Genomic DNA, 24,210 nt, shown 5'->3' on the forward strand with positions numbered 1-24,210 from the left:
AGAGGCTCAACAGGCAGGCAAGTAAGCAGCATGGTCTGCTGCAGGTAAGTCCACCCAAGCATTATGTGCCCGGCGCTTCCAGCGGTGGGACTGGGCATATTTATGAGCCTGGTGCCACTGGCGCCAGGACTGGGTCCAAAAGGTCCCAATTGGGACTGGTTGGCACTCGGGACCTGGGTTATGGATCTGCTTCCAAGGGAGTTGGGAAAACCCTGACCTTTTGGAAGCAGAGATCATGACACTGAGCGAGTACTGCTGTCATAAAATTGCCATCGGTATGTGAAAACAGGTAGAATTCCTCTGCATAGTTTGGAATCCCTAGAACTGGGGCCTTACAAATCACCCCCTTGAGTTCTGCAAACCCCTTTTCCATTGTCTCAGTCCATTCAATTTTTTCTTTTGTTGCCTGGGCTTTCGTTAAAGCCTGAAGCAAGGGCTTAGTATACGAGCTGTAATCAAAGACCCATGCTCTGACATAATTGCACAGGCCTAAGAAGCTTTGCATTTGTTTTATCGTGAGTGGCTTAGCTGTGTTCATGATAGCGTCAGCCCTTTCTGGGGTTACCTTTTTCCCCCTCATGTGAGATTAGCTGACCTACGTATAACACCTCTTGTTGACAGTATTGTAACTTTTCCTCATCAACTTTATATCCTTTCTGAGCCAAGATAGTCAGTAGCTGGACAGAATCGCGCCTGCATTGTTCCTCAGTGGCGCTGCAGATCAGAATGTCATCCACATACTGCAAAACAACACTGTCTACCGCAATATTGCTTAGGTCCATTTGCAGGACTCTGTTGAAAATGGACAGAGACTCACAATACCCCTGAGGCAGTCTTGTGCTTTTCAGACGCATTTGTCTGAAAGTAAATGACGTCAGATCGTGTGAGTCACGGTGCAGCAGGATTGAGAAAAACTCATTTTTCAAGTCAATCACCGTAAAATATTTTGCCTCCGTGGGTATGTTGCATAGAATTGTGGATGGGTTAAGGACTAGTGGGAACTCAGCTTCAACAATATTGTTTAATGCTCTTAAATCTTGGATTAAATGCCAAGACCCTCCCTTCGATTTCTTGACGGGGTAAATCACTGTGTTACAGGGTGATTCTGACGTCACTAGGATGCCCTGCTCCATAATGGCGGAAATTGTCTTTGCAATCCCTTCATCCGCTTCTCTGGACATGGGACATTGTCGCGCTCTTGGTAAAATTTCTCCTGGTTTCAGTTTAATTTTCACTTCTCCTGCCCCGGGCCCTGTAGTCCATACTGTGACAGGCACTAGGGCATGTCTTTTTCAAAGTACTCTGGATGTATCAGTGCCAACATCATTCTCTGAGGTACCTCCCGTTTGATCATTTTGACCCAAAATATGAGACTCACTTCCACCCTTGCCTCTTCTAGGTCAGGGTGTTCTTCGAACAGATCGTCATCGGTGACGTCAGGCACTCGATACCCTTCTTCGATGACGATAATCGCACACCATTGTCTACCTTCTTCATCGTATCCTTCGACCAATTCCACTTTCCCTCGCACTGCTGCAGATTCTGTCATTAAGGGAAATACTTGTCCCTCTTCTTCATACATCGGTATGCTTGGTCTGAATAAAAACTCATCAGGGGTTCTCATTGTTCTGTCTGCGAGGCCTGGCAATTCTGCCATGAGCACCCGCACGCCATATGCGAAAACTTCTGGCTCTAACGGTATGGCCCTCATGGCTATACATCCGGAGTATGCTCTGATCATTTCGCATACCGTTGAATAATGCTTTCCTGGAGTAGAGCATACTATGCCCTCCTCTGTGAACGAGATTATATATAACTCTGTCATTAAGTCTCGACCCAGAATGTTTACTGGGGTCTGACGTGAATACAATAGGGGTACATTCATTTCTCACTCTCCTACAGAGACTGGGAGCACGTCAGTAAAGGGAACTCTACTGTGAGCGCCTGTGAAACTCTGAGTATCTATGGTCTCGCCGGACAAGGAGAACTTGCCTTCTCGTATGCACGAGCACGTTGCACCCATGTCAACTAAGAAGAAATATTCTTTACCCCTATGACGACATTCACCTTAGTTTCCCTATTAGGGTCTGGTGTCACTGATAGGATAGAGCACATCAGAGTCCCCCGTGAGCTGTCCTATTTCATATATATGTTCGGCCCACTGTATACTTGTGGATTTCCCCCATTTCCAGGGTTGACTCCCCCTCCGGAGTTAGTGCCCTGAGACATTTGCAAGTTCCCCATGTTCGAGGGTTGAACCCCTTGATGTGCACCTTGTTGCAAGCCTGCTGCTGCGCTGTGTGATTCTGTGCACCGCCTTGTTGTGGGAAGGCAGGCTGATTCACCATGCCTGTTCCTATTCCTTGGCCAGTTTGCCACATGCCTTGGCTTCTGCACACGCGCGCCTCATGTCCTGTCATTCCACACAGCCAACACACTGGCAGTGGTCGGGCTATCTGTCCATCTGGCGTAGCTGGACTGCCCATCTGCACATTTCGAAATCCACCTTAGTTGTTCTGAAAACCTCCCTGATTACCTTGAATCCCTCCCTGGTTACTCTGCCATCCTCTTCCTCTGAATCCCCTACCCCTCGGGTACAATCCCCCGCTACCCTGGTTATTTTGGGATGGGTTAGCTGTTAATTGTGCACTTGGTTCAGCTGGGCTTGTCAGCATGGCTCCCTCGAGAGCATACTTTGAGAGTTTCTTTTGCACCAGCTTCGCCTCCTCACCCTTACGAGTTGCCTCCTTTTTTCGTTTTATTTCTTGTAACAATCTACAGTAGTGTGCAATTGTCAACTGTATTTCTGCCCAAGGTTTAGCTTCAACACCCACTCATTTCTTGAGCTGTTTTGGCACCAGTTCGGGCAACCCCTGACACAATATGTGGTAGAATACAGGGCTAGGTTTTGTCCAAGATTCATGCGTTTCGAGCACCCACGCATCTTGAAAATTCTGGACATAAATCAACGGATCCTCTGACTCTTTTCATTTTCCGAGTCATTATAGCTCCCATATCGAAAGTGTCTGGGTACAGCGTTTGTAGCACTTTCCACACTGCTGCTCTACAATTATTAAATGGCGCTCCATCATGGGAAGTGTTACTTATGGTTACCCGAGGGTACCCGGCTCATTTCCATACATCGTCTGCCCTTTCACCAAGTATGGCGATCAGGAGGCCCTTAATGTCCCCTATATCTAAGGTGACCCCCCCCGTCATTTTCTCTAACTCATGTATCCACTTCCCGGCTCCCGATGTCAGCATTGGAAGCTTATTTTTCAGGTTTTCTCGATCCATGTGTGGCCATAGAATATATTGTGGTCTTGCTCCCCCCATTTCTAGCTGCGGGAATTGGAATACACAGTCTTCCTTTTCTTTTCCCATAGCCCTCCTGTCTATTGCTGGAGTAGCATTCCCGCGACGCCGTCTACCTGGCAATTCCCTTAATCTGTCTGCATAGGTAGGTACTGACACCCCCCTCTGACCGTGGGGAGTTCCCTCATGTTGGCCAGGCTGCGCGGCAGACTTCGATGTCCTGGGCGCAGAATCGCTAGCGTCTGACCATCGCACCCCTTGGTCCCTTAGGAGCCGCTTTTCGCGCCGTCTCCGTTCTTCGTGTGCCTCATCCTCTGTTTCCCCACCGGAGTCAGATTCTGATTGTTCCCAGTTTACGCAACTCCTTGCATCTTCTTCGTTCTGCCCAATCTCCAGCCAGTCTAGGGACAGTCCCCTGCTCCCACTACTTCGGGTGACATCCTCAGTGTCATATAGCTGAGTGCTCTCCAAGCGCTCGTCTTCCCTTCCTCCTTGGGAAATTTGTTCCAGCCCCATCTCATATATTTTATCAATCGTTTCCCCGATGCTTCTGGTGTTGAAGTCATCCTCAATATTTGTCCCACTTGTACCTGGTACCGAGTCGTTTGCAGGAAAGAATTCTTCTATGTCTTCCCATTCTACAATAGGATTGGGTTTTTTAACTTCACGCTCCAAATATTCAAGATCCCGTGCCCTCTGTCTGCGCTTACGTTCTATTTCCTCATCTATTTCCTTGTGCTTCGTCACTTATTCTCTAGCCTTATCTACTTCCCTCATCCTTTCATTTCTATGTTCCTTTGCCCTTCTAATTTCCTCATCTTCTCTTCTCTTCACTCTCTTCTCACGTACTCTTTGCTCTTCTTCCAACCTTTGCTTATTCTGTTTGTACTGGTCATAGGCTGCCTTCTGTTTGCGATGGAGCTGTTTCTCTTTCTCTTCTTCGCGATATAGTTGTTCTCGCTTCAGCCTATCCTTCCTTCTTATCCTTTCATCCCTCATTTCCTTCTCTTTTTCTCTCTCCCTTCTTTGGGTCTCATCAGACCTCTCTCTCGGTCTCACATCATCACTTCCTTTTACATCCAGTTTCAATAATATCTGTCCTCCCATCCATTCGGCTTTTGCAAATGCTATATCATCTGTTCTACCTTCGCTTCCCTTCCATTTCTTTCCCTCTCTCTCCTTAACGAGAGGTGCAAAACTCTGTGCCTGGTCCTTCCTTTCATCATCGCGTCACTCCTTGTCCCTCGGGACCGCAGAGGTAAGATTAGTTTTCTCCTCCTTCTCTGTAATTTCGTCACTACTGTATGTAGGTGACTTATATGCGGGGTTGCTATACCCCGTGGCTGCCTTTAGTTCTCTTAGCGGGTAGAGTCCCTCTGACTTACTTCCCTCGATGACTGGCTCAGGTGGGGCTGGTAGCGCGGTCTCCCCCTCCGTGCATATGTTTAATATCCAGTCTGCGGTGGTTCTTCCTCCTTCGTCTTTTCGAACATCTTCCAAAGTTCTAGAACAGCGAGGCGTTTCTCTAATTTTTTGCCTGTGTATGTGGCATGTAGGTAAGTCGTCATGTGTTGTAAGACGGCTTTAGATAGGGACCCATTTTGTGGCCAAGGCATAAACATCTTGTGGGAGGTACCCTTAACCCACTCCGTGCTGTACTTTTTAAGTTTAGGTGCATGCTTGGGTAACTGTTTACACAGATGCGCAAGTGGTATATATATATATTCTTCTCTACTTCTGACTAGTTTATTTTTTCTCCGCCACCCTCCGTTACGTTTCCCTTACTTGTTCTAATGCCTACAAGACATTTGCCAAAGTAACAAGTTTATTGTTTCACTCACCGCTCACATCTTTTCCTCTGTGGAACCTCGGGATCACCACCCCTTCCTCTTCAGCCTCTTGCGGTCTTTTCGTCCGATCCGCTGCCCGTTTGAATGAGAAGGGTTTTGCTTTGAAAGGCAGGTTCTTTCAGACCCACTGCAGATTTTATGGACTTACACTATCATTGTCCACTGGAAGCTTCTCAGTCTACTCAGCCGGAATGGCGAAAGGACTTGTGATATTGCCGAAGGCCTAGAGTTACTTTGTGCCGTCGGTCTATAGGTGTCTTAGAATTATATAATCAATAGTTGATGGCCGAAACCATCCTCATGCTACCAAGTGTACAGGAGGGCAGTGTTTCCACTGACGGGCCCATAGGTCAGTGCTCACCCTCTAGTACCTGTAAGACAAGATAGCTGCACCATATGAGGAATGGGGGTGCAGGATTCACTTACTCCAACACGACTCAATAATGAGGACTCAGTAGTTTGGCAAAGGGAAGTCCGTTTAATGACAAGTACATCAAACAGGGAAACATTTGGAAATCAGTATCGTTGCGATCACCTGTCTCGCTCCAACTTCAACGAACTTCAGTGAAACAGCAACAGTTATAGTCAAAACTCGTCATCACTGACGTCTAACTCTACAAGTTTGTCATGCAATATAATTGGTTGGGAAAAGGTACTTAAGTATAGGTGCTATATCTGTATATGACAATAGAGCATGCGGATTGGATAACTCTTATCGGGTGGGCGTCTACCCCCATCCCTCCACATCACGCGTGATTGACGTCACTACAAGTACGACATCCTATTGGTTCTACTATCTATAGGACCCTAGATAACTTGGTCCATTGTGATTGGGCAGGTTACACCCCTAGACATAAATCTCCATTTTAATTAGCAGCATGCAGATTGGACACCCAGGTGCCTAGTGTCCCAAGATTCACCCTGCCCCCCTTCCATCAATCAGTGCTTTTGAGCTATGTGTCAATTAGTTGGCTGGGCATGGCCTCGAAACTGTAGCCTCTTATCTGGAGAAGTTATGGCATCCTTGCATCTGGGTGACATCAGACGTTGGTAACTCTTCGCGCCTGGCTGGTCGCATGTCTGTTCATCGTGAATCTGCTTCAATTTCCAGCTTTTCGTGCATTTGATTCTTGGTTAGCCTCGCCACCTGCCTGGGCCCCCCTTATCTTGACATTAACTGGGCAGGCTGGTATGCTCTGAAGTTTTGATTCTCCAGCATTGCCGCTCTCCCCCTTTCCTTGGGTTGACCTCGAATTCCCAGGCATGAGCTGCTCTTTGTTGAGTTTCGATTCCGCTCCTTCTCCTGGCTCTGACTGGGATATGAAAGGCCTCTGACCGCCTGGGCATACTTCTGCTTTACAAAATGGAGTCGCACTTGTATAGCCTGCCTTATTGAGGTAGATATATGGTTGGTGCTTGCCGCTCTATTCTTCTAGTAAGCATTGCAAGCAGTATCGTTTTCTTAGCTTCTTGCGTTCCAAGCCTATTTACACGCGTTAACTGGTTGGCTACTTCCATCTTGCCTCATAGCTTCAACATCGTCTCTTCTCCTGTGTCCATAACATCTATTTTCACAGCAGCTCGCACTGGCGTGCTATCCTTGATAGCCGCTTTTGTTCGTCCGCGAGTCTGTCCGGGCCCTTGTGTCATTTCCACTGGCCATCCATCAAGACTCTTTGGGTCTCTTCGTGGACTGTCTGTAGGTACTCGTCATTTCGTCTCAGCTGCTGGTATTGTTGTCTAAGAGGGTATTTTGCAGCCCATCGTTGTCTAGTTATGGGTGCTTCAACAGGTATTGCTCTTCTGATGTACACTGGGCAGAGCCCGAGTGCTGCTCTCTGTTTGTTCATTTGCTCCTCATGCGTCACATACCTTGGCGAGTACGCTCCTGGTACCTCAAAATGGGGGGCAGGGGTGCAGGCCATGTCTGGGACCTCCTCTACAAAGGTTTTTATTTCCATAGTCAATGAAGCAGCTGTCTTCTGGCTTCCAAGGTGTGCTGAGCCGGATACATCTGGTATAGACTACACATTGCTTGAGCAGAAAGTAACCAAAGGTAGGGAATGGTCACAAAGGATTATCCTAAAAAAAAAGAGTGTGGGGCATGTGGTGACTGGTACAGAAGTGTGCGGTTGTGGCTGTCTATGAATGACAGAGACAGCATTATTTCATTCTACCCAGCACGGTGGTGCCCCAGATTAGTAGACCTGTTAGGGAGACTTCTCATTATTGTGCTTCATCCCCTCTCCTAGTGAGACCCCCAGCACGTTTTACTGGACGTCTGGACCTTTTTCTTTGTATCCTGAATGAGTGAAGCCTTTTTCCACTCATGCTTGTGGGCTCCATCTTTTGGAACTCTATTATTTGTATTCTACCTGTAATATGGAGCCCGCCTGCTCCATGGCTCTTAAAGGCATCTGTGTTTTATAGCTGCAGCGCACAGCTCCTTATGGGCAGCGTTGCTGGGGACACTTTGGGTCCTCCCTTAAGACTATTTTTCCTAGATCCTTAAATTAGCTATAGTTCTTAAGTATACTTAGTGTCTCTTCCAAAACGCTACTCTGAGAGATTGGCACACACCACCTTCAGTGGAGTGCCAAAGGGATACTTAGTATCCCCGTTCTTTCTGCTCCCGTGACTTTTTATCCACATAGACGATCACCTAGTTATGGGTGGTGGCAGTGAACGTGTTCTACCAACTATTGTATTTTTTATACTGCAGGCTATGTCCATAGCCTTGTTAGTGCACAATAGGGCCCCCCAAGTACCAACTTGAGGCCTCCCTTCTTTTTTTGCCATTACTAGCGTGGTTGTTCTTTGTTAACCCTTCTACCATTCTGGGAGGGGTAGGTCTGTTTGTGTGTTTTACCTTTGGCAGGAAACAGTAGGTATCCCCGCCTAGGCTCCAGAATGTCTGGGCAGGCAGGCAGAGGGGGAGGAATCTTTCACCCCCTGTCCTTTGTCAGCCAAACACCCCTTTCTGTAAAATGCTGAGAGAGATTGCAGAGAAGTGTGTGCTGGAACTGTATAAAAGGTGAGGCTTCTGGAGTGTAAAGCAAGTCGACCACTGCAAACAGAAGTAACTGAAGAAAAAGACAACCAGAGATGCCTGCCGACCCTTTGCAGGACCATGAAGCGACCACTGCTGGGCTGACCCCGTTTTCTATGTGACAGAGGAGCTCCGAAGAGGACGACTCCTTCCCTTTGGCTGGTGGCAACAATCAGTCCCAAGACGAACTTTAAAACGAGCCATCTCCTGAGGTGCTAGGAGTTCCAGAGCTGCGGAATCCCAATACCAGGAGACCCGCTACCCATTTCGAGTGCATCATTGTAGAAAGGCTGAATCCGTCCAAATCTGTGCTGAGCGTGTAAGGACACTCCAGAGATCTAATTCAACTCACCTAGACCCTCTCGCAAGAGTGTGGGACTGCAGGAAGCAAAGAAGATTGACCAGGCGATCCATGTCCTTTGTCAGTGCTGCTGAAAAGGCACCAAAACCTTAGAGTGAACCAAAACGTTTCTGAAAGTCGTGCCACAGGTCCCTCTTGAGACTGCTGTTGGAAGACACAGTCCATTGTCCTGCCTTTCTTCACCACACCAATGAATCCAGTGGTCAGGTCCAGAGTTTCCACATCGTAGAGGAGCCAACATGAACACTTTCTTCAAACTCAAGGTACTGTGAGGAAAAATGTATTTCTTACCTGATTCCGAGAAGTCACTCCACAGCGTTGGAGTGCACATAGTGGTGTCCAGGGCAACACCCTCTTACCTCTGACCCAAGCTGCTGCTTGTGTCTCCTTTACAAGGCCGTATTTCGGTGTCCTTTGTTAGTTGTTAACTTGCTGCTTCAAACATTTTAGACACTGGAAGAAATCTTCCGGAGCGCTTCATTATTTGCTGTTTGTCAAGACTTCAAGCCCTCTCCGAACTGCATTTAGCTAGGGTTGCGTTTCTGGACTTGCCATGTGAAGAAACGATCTCTAGAACCTTGAACTAAGCTCATGATGCACTAACCACTTATTTTCTTCCCTTTAAGTGAGTTTTCTATATGTGTTGGCAGAGTAAATGCATTACTTTATAACCTGTTGAAAACAGCATGAGTGTGCAATTATACGACAACCTTGTCTTTTCCCTTTCTAACGTTGCTGCAATTGTAACCGCGAACAAACACAAAAGTGAAAGTGCCCATTGAAGTGTTTTATCTAGTATTCCTAAGAGTTCTACTGTTTCCGTCTGACGTATTTAAAGTGATTCTGGTGTAAATATAATAAATATATATCTTTTATATAAATATACGTACAAGTGCCTCTTTGCTGTGCCTGTCTAACTAAGATTCTGAGTACTTACCTACATCTCACATCTTCCTCTTAAAATAAGCCTGACTGTTCTGCCACACTACCAAGGTCCGGAGCTAGTACAGACTGATACCAAGAGCTGGCGATCTACAAACCACTGGGATAGCTTACTAAAGTCTTACTGCCAGTAGGACTTTAGGAAAACTCCCCTAACACCTGTCACTTGCTCAACCTTGCAAACTACAGTGAAGGAGATGGGTTTAATATTGCACAAACTAGGATGGGTGAATGAACTGGTATGGCTATATGCAGCGAATATATTTTGTGAAGGGAAAAGCAAACCCTGACTGGGGGTTTCTGCAGATCATTGGCTGGAATCATGCAAAGAGGATTTATTGGTACCCATACCCTGGTGTATGAATGTGTTGAAAACACAAGTTTGTGAACAATAATCCCTGTACCTGCATGCATTGTATCTAATTATTTAACACTAATCCCTGAAACTACTTGCATTGTATCACATTATCTGCAATAAAATGTCAGCAGCAACTAAACATCAAAGAACAGCACTAGCAGTAACTTTCCGTTCAAGTACAAGATTGAAGCAGGAGGCAAGGAAAGCCGGTGGGAAGCCGAGGTGATGGAAAAATCAAACATTATTATCAAACTTTATTTCGTCTGCTTAAGATATCCCTGAATCAAGACTGCCTTTCCTGGAATTGCCAAGCCTCAGAACAGACAGTACAGCTGTGGAGAAAACACCAATCCATCTTTTGCAAATTCTAGGAATTTTAAAACCCAGGACACAAATGATGGAGTCAGATAGGCTGTGACACTGATTCCTTTGCCCGGCACAGTCCAATTCCATGCAACTGGAGAATGCATGCCAACTGGCTTGGAGCCAGAGAGTGAGAGCATGTTCCTGCTGACTGCTAAAAACTATCTCCGTTTTGAATATGTAATGTAAATGTAATTTGTCATTTGCATAGCACCTTTATCCCATTGGTATGGCCTCAGCGCGCCATAGGTGAATGCCCTCGGGGGACTGTAGACCAAGGTTTGGGACAATTGATCAGAAGAGTTTAGAATGTGTTTGTGCATTTTGGCCAAAGCGAAGTTGGGTAGGGGTGGCAAGGTCCTTGCTAGCTATTATTATCGAATTCGCCAAACTTTCTCTGGGCGGCCCCCTTCACCAGACAGCTTATGACCCAGATAGTTAATCTCAGCGACCTGAAGCCACATTTAACTTTTTGTAATGTTAAGTCTGCATCGTTTAATTTATGCAAAACAGTATTCAATTTGGCATCATGCTCTTCCTTAGAATTACCCATGACCAGCATGTCGTCATGATAGAAGAACACCCCACCAATTTCCCCCAAAACTTCATTCATTGACCTCTGAAAGAATGCTGCGGCTGAAATGAGCCCAAATTACATTATTTTCCAATCTGAAGGGTCCCTCTTGGATAATGAAGGTAGTGAAATCCTTCGAATTAGGTTTTAACCTGACTTGATGGTATGCTGAGGTAAGATCTAAAGTGGAGAAAACCTTAGCTCCAGCTGTGAGACCAACCAACACTCCAATGTTGCGTAGTGGAAAACGGTCAACAATGCCATTCCTGTTAAGCGCTCTTAGGTCTACACACAAAGGCGCACTGAGGTTTGGCTTCCACACTACAACCACTGGCGAACACCACTCTGACGCCTCTACTGGCTCAATTATATCCTCAGAAATCAACCTTTTGATATCTTTTGCTACTTCCTCTTGTAATACAAGAGGTATGCATCTCATTTTGGCCCCTACAGGAGTTGCCCCCTTTTTGAAACAAATGTTATGACATAAAGCCTTAAGGCAGACTTGTCTAAAAACAACCTGAAAGGTTTCCTCAGGCAACCCATGTTCCAAGGGTGAAATGTCAGCTATGCTTCCTGGAATCTTAGGGTTAAATATAATACCCATTGCACTCTGTTGATACCACCCAAGCAAGCATCCACCCCTATCTGAAACATATACTTTAGCTTTGGTATGTTTATGTTGACATTTCAGTGTTGCAACCAAGCGTCCTACCATGACAATATTAGTCCCACCATATGCACTGACATGAGATGGTTTTAAACTTAAATTGGAAAACTTGTTTTGCCAGGTTTCTCTATTAATGATAGTGTAATCAGATCCGGAGAATATAAGCATTTTAACTCCTACACCATTGACCAAGACTATTGAATGAGGCTTCCTATCCACACCTTTTGTAGGACCCACCTCACATGCTGACCAACTCGCACCACATGCTTCACTGTCAAAGCCAGTCTCTTAAACATATTCACATTCAGAGACATCAGAAATCTCCTTAACTACTTGATAAGAGTTTTGACAACATCTTGTGGAGTGTCCCTTTCTCCCACACTTGCTGCACAGAGCATGGTGCCCAGGACACTCTGGTCTGTTGGCGAAGTGCGAAAGACTGCCACACCTGAAAAAAATATTTTTACCAGAGCTAAAACCTGGTTTGTTGTACAGTCCTTTATGTTCTATGTGTTCCCGTCTTCTTTCTTGGGGTTCTGATTTGCCTGCAACAAAATGTTTTTTTGCTGCCAAAGTGGACTTCATTGTTTTTTGCGAATTCAATGTATTTAGAGTCTTTACTTTCTTTGCCGTCCAGTTCCTTCACACATGCAAGCGTGTGTTCTAGTCTTTTGGCTATCTCCAAGACCTCATCTAGGCTGGGAATGCCCCTTGCCCATATCTCCTTTATCTTGTTTTCCTTGACTGTTAGCATGAACTGGTCCCTAAGGCGTTCATCATAAGATTTTCGAAAGTTACATTTCTTCACCAGTTCCCTTAGAGTGGTAATACAATTCTCTATAGATTCCTCCTTTGCATGTTCTCTGGTGCTAAAGTGGTAACGCTGCAATATTATGCTTATCTTCTTTTCATCATGTTTGTCAATTCTTTTTAAAATGACCTTGCAAGGACTTGGCAATTCTTCATCTTCACCAGCCCCTTGGGTAGAAGTAGGTAGGTCAGGAAGACTCTTGAAAATGCATCTCCCTTCCTAACCTAAACAGTGCATGAGGAGCACCCAGCGGCGTTCCATGTTAAAGTTGCGGGCGTGAATAGCAGTGATGTAGTCTTGGAAGTCTTCCCTCCAACTGTCCCAAAACACAACAGGTTCATCAGGCGTGGGAAGGAAATGTGGAGGTAAATTGCCCTTTGTCCAGGCTGTATGCTGCTAACTTAATGATATGACAGAACACCCCACCAAATTATGCGCACTGCAGATGTCAAAGGTGGGGCCAACAGATGACGCCCTTTCTAGGCTGTCATGAAATTAGCAGACAATACAAAAGATGAAGCGCTTACCACAGTATTACTGCATGCTTGAAAGATAAGCTGAAGAAAATGTTTTTTCTAACAGCAATAGCAGCAGTAATGAGCACCCAGCAGAATAACAGTCCATGACAAATGTTAAAAAAAATAACACAAGAGAAAATATTGTGAAACACACCTGAAGTAATCCGCTTGACAAATTAGCAAAGAAATTACTTTATCCACACAGCGCGGACGATCCAAATTTCCAAAAGCATTTGAGGAACTTCTGATCCACTGCATCAGGCATTGCCTTTGACGCGTCTCTGGTCAGTCTATTGGGCCGAATCCCAGGTACTTTCTTCTAAGACCTACGATCCGATGTGAACAGCATTGAGGCTCGGAGCAGGGACAATATGTACACAGGGAAGCTGAGGAGCGTCCGGGCGGCGTCCTCGATCCGCTGGCTCACTGGCGGGTTCCCCAGAGGCCCAAAGCAACAGGCGGCGGGAACCAAATTTATGGCAGCCAGGTCTGATTCTGGAAGCGGGGCTCCAACAGGCCAGACCTTGACACAGCAACACAGGTGACTCACCAGAGTCGCAGAACGGCAAACACACAATAAAACTGGCTCCACCAGGACCTGGAGTGTCACAGCAGGGATACTTCTGAGAGACTCATAATAAACGAGAAAATGGAGCAAAACGTTCAGCAAAAGGACCTTCTCATGGTTCAAGTCCAGTCGTCGTCAGAACATCAACTAATTTTTAAAATATAATTGTTTATTCATGTACATGGAGGCCCTCCTGAACAGCCTGTCCATTCACCAGGCCTTTTATAGCTGCTAGCCTGGAACCTAGAATGATTTCAGGTTTCCCTGGATACAGGTAAACGTGTGATGATCTTGTATCTGGAACTCAGCAACCAAGTAACAAGTGAACCAAAAAAATGTATACAGGCTAATCAACGGTAAGCAACCAAGAGAAATATACACAGGTCATTCAACTGTAAACATTACAACACATAACAGTTTAAGTGTTTTCTTTACACATAGGAGTGAGTGCAGTGTACAATTGTTCTTTTACATTGTAGTGCAACCCTATAAGCCCCTTTTCACAGTGCCCCAGGAATGATCTTCCCTTTCAATTAACTTGGAAAATAAACTATATATTAACTTATTAAGTGCTATGTAAGTGTACCGTGGGTTAATATATTGCATAGGTCATGCATGCGCCTGTCATCTAGATTGTGTTTCCTTTTTGTTTTGCGACTGCACTCAATAAAAACATGGCTTGTCTCAACAAAATAATTGAATGGATTGAGAAGAAGCTCACCTGGCTTGCCCTCCGGCTGAGCTCCACGGCTAGATCAATACCAGAATTCCCGATCCCAATGACAATGATCCTCATTCCTTGAAAAACCTCTGAGTTCTTGTAGTCACGGCTGTGGAAGTACTGACCTTTAAACTTCTCAATGCCTGCAAAGTGGGAGGTGGGGAGAATCAACATACTCTTTTAAAAAGGTGCATTTTAAAAACGTGTAAATGTTGGCTGTTTTCGGCATGGCGCAGGTTTATGTCAAGAATGGCAAACTCTTTAAAAAAGAGGTGCTTTTTTCATGAACACTCAACCCTTGACTCCCAACTGAAGATGATGCTGTGTCCCATATCTCTCTGCATTTTCAAACAATAAAACAAAGTTAATGACTCTTTGCAACCTGTTAACCTTTTGATTTGCTGCCACTGGAGCATGGTGGGGGTCATGGAGCCACTGTACGGGACTTAATATGCAACCCACAAATTAAGACATATCCTATATACATAATTCAGTTAGGATGTATTTGCTTTGGTCAGTCCACCTTTTCACAAATTCTGTAAGGTCTCTTCACATATAGGAGAGACAACATCTATAGACACAATAACCAGGTCTGCCTTCAACCTGCAATGGCGTGGCAGATGTCACAGCCATTTTGTACTGTAACCCAAAGCCTGAAGCTGTATGAATGTGTATATATGGTTCATTGGTACACACCTTTTAATATTAGGATGATTGTTGTGAAAAATGAAATGAGCACCAAACGCGGGTAACATTATGTATGATTCAAGAACGCATCACTTTTATCACAGACATCTTTGCCAAACAAATGGGTGGCCATTATTTTATTTCCAAAATGCACTTTGGTACAATTTGTCCTATTCTCTCTCCTCACATGGGTATTTTGAATGGGTGCTATAGGAGTGTAGACTGTCCATCAGAAAAAGATTTATAGGTTATGCTAGATTTTCATCATGTGCTTTGCTCAAGTGAACGTTCTTATTATGACTTTAAGATGTACTGGAAGTGGTAATTAGAAACAAACATTGTGACATTTTAGTTTAGTTTAGTTTAGTTTATTTATTTGTAGGGCGCCCCAAACCCTTAGGTAGCTGGGCGAACAACATGACAAGAATACTTAGAGCTTAGTTACAGGTGTAGACAGGTACAGAGAATACTTGCAAGCAAAGTTACAAATGTTGACAGGTACAGGTAGGAGGCAAAAGGGAAAACATGCAGCTGTAGTCATTAGTCTAGTGGTTGTTGAGGCGCAGCCAGGTACAGGTGTTACGTCTGAAACTGTAATAAGACTGATTCCTTCTGAGCTCAACTGGTAGTGCGTTCCATTGCTGAGCTGCTTTTACAGGGAAGCTGTTGCCTCCTGTTTTTTTTTGTCAGAATCTAGGTATTTGAAGGTAGTAGGAGTTGGATGTCCTAGTCGGTCGTGCAGAAGATTTTCTAATTATTCTTTCCTTTAGGTATGGGGGGGGGGCTGCGTTGTTGAGGCATTTGAAGGTTAATGAAACAGTTTTAAAGAGGATCCTATTGCTAATTTTCAACCAATTATGGTTTCTCCTGGCATTAGATATGTGCTCTCTACTAGGGAGGGCCGTTCTAAGCACATTATTGCAATGTTTGTTATTTGTTGATGATGTATTTATTGGCTCCTAAATATAGTGCATTGCAATAGTCCAATTTTGATAGGATAAGGGCATTGGGCATTGGCTAAGGTGATGCAGCTTGCTAGTGAGAGGAAGGGTCTGCATGCTCTAATAAGTTTGCCAGTGTGGGCACTGGATATGGCCAAGGGGTTTACCTGTTTTTTTAGAGATAGCGTAGAGATAGCGTTGAATCTAGATAGAAGCCATGAGTCTTCACTTCTTTGGCAACTGTGATTATGTTGCCATCAATGTTGAAGGCACTATAGTTAGTGTCAAGCTTTTTTAGGTTTTTGGCTCAGCCACGGATCAGGATCTCTGTTTTATCGTCATTCAGGCAGAGGCCATGAGTTGCCTTCCATGCCTGAATGAGGATGTATATTTTGTTTACTAAGGCTGTATCTGAGGTGAAATTGCCTGAAAGGGGAATGAGGATCTGGGTGTCGTCTGCGTAGTTTGTGTAGGTGACACCCAGTCTGTCCAATTTGTCAAATAAATACTTACTAAAGATATTATACATGGTTGGTGAGACACATGAGCCCTGGGGGATCCACATGTTGATTGGACTGGGTCTGCAGATGCTGAAGTAGAGAAGACTCACATGCTTCTGTTGCCTAGAAAGGACTGGACCCAGGCTATAGCTTCGCTTGAAAAGTGGGCAGTCGATGCTAGTGTTTGCATAATACTGCATGGTCCACCAAGTCAAATGCTGCCGGCAGATCAAGGAGGAGTAGCATAGCTGTATTACCTTTGTCGTTAAGCTCATTGATTTGAGCTTTAAGGTCTATTAATGCAGTCTCCTTGCCGTACTGACGTCTGAACCCCGATTGGCTGGAGCCTAGAAGTTGGTTGGTCTCAAGGTACTTCTGAATTTGAAGATAGGCCACTCTATTATCTTCAGGAGGAATGGGACCGGTGTGATAGGCCTGTAGTTTGTAGGGATGGAGGGGTCTAAAGTTTGTTTTTTGAGGAGGGCTAGAACCCAGCATTCTTTTAAGCTTCTTGGGACAGTATTGGATGAAAAGGAGGCGTTAATGAGTTTAGAGATAAAGGGGGCTAGATCTCTGGCTGCATCCTTAATTATTTGGGCCGGGCAGTTGTCACCTTTGCAGTTTGATGGCTTTAGGGAAGCAATCATTTTTTCAGTTTTCTGAATGGAAACTTTAGAGAATTTAAATGGAGCTAAGTTAGGTTTGTCAATAGGAATGGTAGTAGTGGGTGTTTCAACCAAAGGAAGAGAGGCTTTTTTTACTGCAATTTTAGTTTGCAGTGTTTTTATTTTATTTGCTAGGGCATTTTGAATGCTGGTGCACCATTGCTTGTCTTTAGGTACGTTATCCGGTGGAGGTATGGGCGATTCTAATTCTCGCAGGATCACAAATAATTCCTTGGTATTGGAGCATGCTTTGGATATTCTTTCATTGTAGACTTCTTTTTTGGTTTGGATAATTTCTTTCTTGTAATTGTTGGCACAGAGTTTTAATTTTAGTTTATTTCCTTCGATTGGGGTATGTTGCCATGTGGTTTCTAACTTCCTTTTTTCCAATCTAAGTTCTTTAAGGTGAGGGGTGAACCAGGTGTTGAGGTGAGTCTGTTGTTTACTCTTGTGTGCCTTAAGAGGGGCAATGGTATCTAGGACCTTCGCCATAGTGTCATTATAGGAGTCCACTAGCGTATCTAGGTAGGAATTTAATCACTGGAAGGAGGAGAGGTAGGATGTTATCTGGTGTGATATTTTCTTCGATCTTGTGGGGAGAGAGGGTGCCATTATTTTTTCTTTATTTGTTTCTTTGTTAAGTGTTAAGCTGAAATCAATAAGGTAATGGTCAGTCCAGGGTTGGGGTATGATTTTGGTGATCGTTGTTGGGCAGTTTGAGGTGGCTACCCAGTCTAGGGTCCTGCCTTTATCATGGGTAGGGGCGAGGATTTTTTGGGTGAGGACATGCTCATCAAGTATGGTGGCTATCGCTTGAGCTTGTTTGTCGTCCAGATCGTTAAGTCCTAAGTTGAGGTCATCTAGGATCATTATCTGGGATGAGTCTTTTGTATTATTAGCTAAGAGGCTAGATATGTCCTCTTCAAATGAGCCTAAGGGTCCTGGTGGCCTGTATATAAGGTAGATAGTTAGGGTGCGACATGGGGATATAGGCTTTTTTGCCGAAAGAAGTTTGCAGGATTTTAGTGCGGGTAGCGTGGATAATCTTAAATCCAGGTTAGCTTTAGAAATAATAGCTAAGCCACCTCCTCTAGCGTTAGGTCTGTCCATTCTTAAGAGTTGGTATTCATCTGGTATCGCTAAAGTGAGCGCTGGGCCTGCTGCCTCATCCAGCCGGGTTTCTGTGACTGCTAAAAGGTCGAGGTTATCTGATGTTAGAATATCGGCTATTTCGGTAGCGTGGGCAACGACAGATCTGGCATTGATCAGTGCCCCAGCTATCGTAGTTATACTAGGTAATCTTTGTATTTTTAAAGTTACAGGTATGTGTTCTTTCATTTTGGCATCTGCAGTGGTTTGCAAGTGGCCTTGCGCCATATGCAGAATGGTATTTTTAGGGTCGGTACGGCGGTTTATGTGGGTGTTGCTAGACGATTTAGGTTCGTAGAGGGAAGAGAGTCTAGCTCGAAGCCTAGTATTTCTATTCAGTGTAGGACAAGGTGCATATTTAATTTGATCCATGGTTATCGAGATTAATTGTATGAACAGCAATGGTGCCGATAACAGCAGAGTTTTGCTGACATACATCATGCAGCAGTTAGTACCGGTTACAGAAGATTGAGTCAAGTGGGCTAAAGCTAAGGCCTAGTTGACGTGAGTAAGGTCAGGTTAGGATCAGACTAGGAGTGGTAGGCTGCAATAGTCTATGTTCAGGTTTGGCGCAGTGGTTCACATGGGCTAGGTTTAGCATGGGCAGAGTAGGTTGATTCAATTCGCAATGGCTAAGTTGAGCATAGGCTAAATTCAGTGTAGTCACAGAGGGCTAAATTCAATATATTTGCAATGGCTAAGTTGAGCATATGCTAAATTCAGTGTAGTCATAGAGGGCTAAATTCAATATGTTCACAATGGCTAAGTTGAGCATAGGCTAAATTCAGTGTAGTCACAGAGGGCTAAATTCAATATGTTCACAATGGCTAAGATGAGCATAGGCTAAATTCAGTGTAGTCACAGAGGGCTAAATTAAATATGTTTACAATGGCTAAGTTGAGCATAGGCTAAATTGAATATGTTCACAATGGCTAAATTGAGCATAGGCTAAATTCAGTGTAGTCACATAGGGCTAAATTCAATATGTTCACAATGGCTAAGTTGAGTATAGGCTAAATTCAGTGTAGTCAAAGAGGGCTAAATTCAATATGTTCACAATGGCTAAGTTGAGCATAGGCTAAATTCAGTGTAGTCACAGAGGGCTAAATTCAATATGTTCACAATGGCTAAGTTGAGTATAGGCTAAATTCAGTGTAGTCACAGAGGGCTAAATTCAATATGTTCACAATGGCTAAGTTGAGCATAGGCTAAATTCAGTGTAGTGACAGAGGGCTAAATTCAATATGTTCACAATGCCTAAATTGAGCATAGGCTAAATTCAGTGTAGTCACATAGGGCTAAATTCAATATGTTCACAATGGCTAAGTTGAGCATAGGCTAAATTCAGTGTAGTCACAGAGGGCTAAATTCAATATGTTCACAATGGCTAAGTTGAGCATAGGCTAAATTCAGTGTAGTCACAGAGGGCTAAATTCAATATGTTCACAATGGCTAAGTTGAGTATAGGCTAAATTCAGTGTAGTCACAGAGGGCTAAATTCAATATGTTCACAATGGCTGAGTTGAGCATAGGCTAAATTCAGTGTAGTGACAGAGGGCTAAATTCAATATGTTCACAATGCCTAAATTGAGCATAGGCTAAATTCAGTGTAGTCACAGAGGGCTAAATTCAATATGTTCACAATGGCTAAGTTGAGCATAGGCTAAATTCAATATATTCACAATGGCTAGGTTGAGCATAGGCACTGTGGACTAGATTTAGCAGCATGAGCACAGAGGGCTAGGTTAAAGACAGGCACAGTATGCAGGTTCAGTATAGGCACAATAATCTGCAATGTAGGCTAGTTGTCAGACTGGGTATCATTCATTTAAAAAAACAGAAGTAATACAGGCACAGCAGAATCGTGTTGGCATAAACACTTAATAAGTAATTATAGCAGATGCGAGAACATTTTGGAATAGCATTTGTAATACGCTGGGTGGTGTATCTGGAGTTGTACAGTGAGGTTAGAATATAGGGGCACACATTATACTGTACCGGTATTGGGAGCAAGCAGCATGTGGCATAAAGAGTCATGTGCAGATAATGTGAGGCAGTTTAGTAGCATAGTATCAGGAGTTGCATGATAGGCAGGACACACGTGCAAAGGCAAGGCATTAGATAGCAACTACATTTGTTTACTGGTTAAACTCTGTACGGCAGGATTACGAGTAAGTTTGACAACAGAGCATTACAAAGTGACACTGCATATTATATGAATGCGTACATTCAGGCTCGAGTCAAACAATAATGATTAAACAGGCAGGGAGAAATGCAAAAGGCAGCTGGATGGCAAGTGAACAATAATGTAAGGTATTAGGCCATGGCAGTGCTATGTTACAACAATGGGCTGCACATGGATATATCGTAGTAATCAAGTCTATGGCTCGTTAGTAAGAGAGTGTGGCTCTTACCAGAAAGCTGAGCGGACACAGGAGGCTAGGATAAGGAAGTCCAGGCATTAATAGGTTTGCCACATGAGGAGAGTAACGGGCATAATGTCTGGCCCTGGTCACTGACGGCACTGGAAAGGCACAGGAAAGGTGCATTAATTGCGTGCCTTTGTTGGGGCCGGCTATTGCCTGCTGGTGCCCCGCTATTGGATAAGGCAGGAGGCCTGACCAATAGGCGTGTAGCACCCAGAGCAGGCACTATCGGGATCGGATGGTGGCGGCCATTTTAAGAGTGCGTACCTCGTGGTTTTGTGGGTGAGCAGGACCATAAAAGTTGAATAAAAGCACAAAGAATATTTGTAGCATGACGAAATGTATCATTTCAAAGTGTCCATGAATTGCACGAAGGTGCAGATGTGCACGGGGTTTCAGGCAGCTCAAGTGTCTTTCAAGCCCAATTAAGCCACACAGGCCTAACTCTGTAAGGCCGCTGGGGTGACGAGGGAGAGCGGCTCCTGCAGCTCTAGCAAGGAAGAGCTCCTGCTCCTGTTGGCGGCTGCATTGATGTAAAGGCACAGGAAAAGTGCCTTAATTGCGTGCCTTTGTTGGGGCCGGCTATCGCCTTCTGGTGCCGCGCTATTGGATAAGGCAGGAGGCCTGACCAATAGGCATGTCGCAAACAGAGCAGGCACTATCGGCATCGGATGGCAGCGGTTTTCGTTGGTGAGCAGGATCATAAAAGTTGAATCAAAGCACAAAGATGATTTGCAGCACGACGAAATGTATCATTTAAAGTGTCCATGAACTGCACGAAGGTGCAGATGTACGAGGGGATTCAGTTAGCTCGAGTGCCTTTCAAGCCCAACTAAGCCACACAGGCTTACCTCTGTAAGGCTGCTGGGGTGACGAGGGAGAGCTGCTCCTGCAGCTCTCTCGAGGATGAGCTCCTGCTCCTGTCGGTGGCTGCATTGATGTAAAGGCACAAGAAAGGTGCCTTAATTGCGTGCCTTTGTTGGGGCCGGCTATACCCTGCTGGTGCCCCGCTATTGGATAAGATAGGAGGCCTGACCAATAGGCGTGTAGCACCCAGAGCAGGCACTATCGGGCTTGGATGGCGGCGGCCATCTTAAGAGTGCAGACCTCGCGGTTTTCGTGGGTGAGCAGGATCATAAAAGTTGAATCAAAGCACAAAGATGATTTGTAGCATGACGAAATTTATCATTTCAAAGTGTCCATGGATTACACAAAGGTGCAGATGTGCGAGGCATTTCCGGCAGCTCAAGTGTCTTTCAAGCCCAATTAAGCCACACAGGCCTAACTCTGTAAGGCTGCTGGGGTGACGAAGGAGAGCTGCTCCTGCAGCTCTAGCGAGGATCAGCTCCTGTCGACGGCTGCATTGATGTAAAGGCACAGGAAAGGTGCCTTAATTGCGTGCCTTTGTTGGGGCGGGCTATCGCCTGCCGGTGTCCCGCTATTGGAGAAGGCAGGAGGCCTGACCAATAGGCATGTTGCACCCAGAGCAGGTACTATCGGGATCGGATGGCAGCGGCCATCTTAAGAGTGCGGACCTTGTGGTTTTCGTGGGTGAGCAGGATCATAAAAGTTGAATCAAAGCACAAAGATGATTTGTATCACGAAGAAATGTATCATTTCAAAGTGTCCATGGATTACACAAAGGTGCAGATGTGCGAGGGATTTCCGGCAGCTCAAGTGTCTTTCAAGCCCAATTAAGCCACACAGGCCTAACTCTGTAAGGCTGCTGGGGTGACGAGGGAGAGCTGCTCCTGCAGCTCTAGCGAGGATCAGCTCCTGTCGGCGGCTGCATTGATGTAAAGGCGCAGGAAAGGTGCCTTAATTGCGTGCCTTTGTTGGGGCCGGCTATCGCCTGCCGGTGTCCCGCTATTGGAGAAGGCAGAAGGCCTGACCAATAGGCGTGTAGCACCCAGAGCAGGCACTATCGGGCTTGGATGGCGGCGGCCATCTTAAGAGTGCAGACCTCGTGGTTTTCGTGGGTGAGCAGGATCATAAAAGTTGAATCAAAGCTCAAAGATGATTTGTAGCACGACGAAATGTATCATTTCAAAGTGTCCATGAATTGCACGAAGGTGCATATGTGCGAGGGGTTTCAGGCCGCTCGAATGCCTTTCAAGCCCAATTAAGCCACACAGGCTTACCTCTGTAAGGCTGCTGGGGTGACAAGGGAGAGCTGCCCCTGAAGCTCTAGCGAGGATGAGCTCCTGCTCCTGTCAGCGGCTGCATTGATGTAAAGGCACAGGAAAGGTACCTTAATTGCGTGCCTTAGTTGGGGCCGGCTATCGCCTGCCGGTGCCCCGCTATTGGATAAGGCAGGAGGCTTGACCAATAGGCATTTAGCACCCAGAGCAGGCACTATCGGGATCGAATGGCAGCGGTTTTCAGGGGTGAGCAGGATCGTAAAAGTTGAATCAAAGCACAAAGATGAGTTGTAGCATGATGAAATGTATAATTTCAAAGTGTCCATGAATTGCACGAAGGTGCATATGCGCGAGGGGTTTCAGGTAGCTCGAGTGACTTTCAAGCCCAATTAAGCCACACAGGCTTACCTCTGTAAGGCTGCTGGGGTGATGAGAGAGAGCTGCTCCTGCAGCTCTAGCGAGGATGAGCTCCTGCTCCTGTCGGCGGCTGCATTGATGTAAAGGCGCAGGAAAGGTGCCTTAATTGCGTGCCTTTCTTGGGGCTGGCTTTCACCTGCCGGTGCCCCGCTATTGGATAAGGCAGGAGGCCTGACCAATAGGCGTGTAGCACCCAGAGCAGGCACTATCGGGATCGAATGGCAGCGGTTTTCAGGGGTGAGCAGGATCGTAAAAGTTGAATCAAAGCACAAAGATGAGTTGTAGCATGATGAAATGTATAATTTCAAAGTGTCCATGAATTGCACGAAGGTGCATATGCGCGAGGGGCTTCAGGTAGCTCGAGTGACTTTCAAGCCCAATTAAGCCACACAGGCTTACCTCTGTAAGGCTGCTGGGGTGATGAGAGAGAGCTGCTCCTGCAGCTCTAGCGAGGATGAGCTCCTGCTCCTGTCGGCGGCTGCATTGATGTAAAGGCGCAGGAAAGGTGCCTTAATTGCGTGCCTTAGTTGGGGCCGGCTATCGCCTGCCGGTGCCCCGCTATTGGATAAGGCAGGAGGCCTGACCAATAGGCATTTAGCACCCAGAGCAGGCACTATAGGGATCGAATGGCAGCGGTTTTCAGGGGTGAGCAGGATCGTAAAAGTTGAATCAAAGCACAAAGATGAGTTGTAGCATGATGAAATGTATAATTTCAAAGTGTCCATGAATTGCACGAAGGTGCATATGCGCGAGGGGTTTCAGGTAGCTTGAGTGACTTTCAAGCCCAATTAAGCCACACAGGCTTACCTCTGTAAGGCTGCTGGGGTGATGAGAGAGAGCTGCTCCTGCAGCTCTAGCGAGGATGAGCTCCTGCTCCTGTCGGCGGCTGCATTGATGTAAAGGCGCAGGAAAGGTGCCTTAATTGCGTGCCTTTCTTGGGGCTGGCTTTCACCTGCCGGTGCCCCGCTATTGGATAAGGCAGGAGGCCTGACCAATAGGCGTGTAGCACCCAGAGCAGGCACTATCGGGATCGGATGGCGGCGGCCATCTTAAGAGTGCGGACCTCGTGGTTTTCGTGGGTGAGCAGGATCATAAAAGTTGAATCAAAGCTCAAAGATGATTTGTAGAACAACGAAATGTATCATTTCAAAGTGTCCATGAATTGCACAAGGGTGCAGATGTGC

The 24,210-nt window shown here is 45.6% G+C and overlaps 1 protein-coding gene across 1 annotated transcript in view; it reads right to left on the reverse strand.

Annotated features, from left to right (window-relative positions):
* LOC138521732 (flavin-containing monooxygenase 5-like) overlaps window positions 1–24,210 on the reverse strand; it is a 452,642-nt gene that overhangs the window by 309,879 nt on the left and 118,553 nt on the right. Inside the window, exon 4 of the mRNA XM_069634778.1 lies at window positions 14,101–14,243. Within this exon, the coding sequence (XP_069490879.1) occupies window positions 14,101–14,243 (143 nt within the window). The remainder of the gene's footprint in view (window positions 1–14,100; window positions 14,244–24,210) is intronic.

This window comes from Ambystoma mexicanum, chromosome 1q (assembly GCF_040938575.1).
Source record: "Ambystoma mexicanum isolate Mex_15411 chromosome 1q, UKY_AmexF1_1, whole genome shotgun sequence".
Classification (NCBI taxonomy): Eukaryota; Metazoa; Chordata; class Amphibia; order Caudata; family Ambystomatidae; genus Ambystoma; species Ambystoma mexicanum.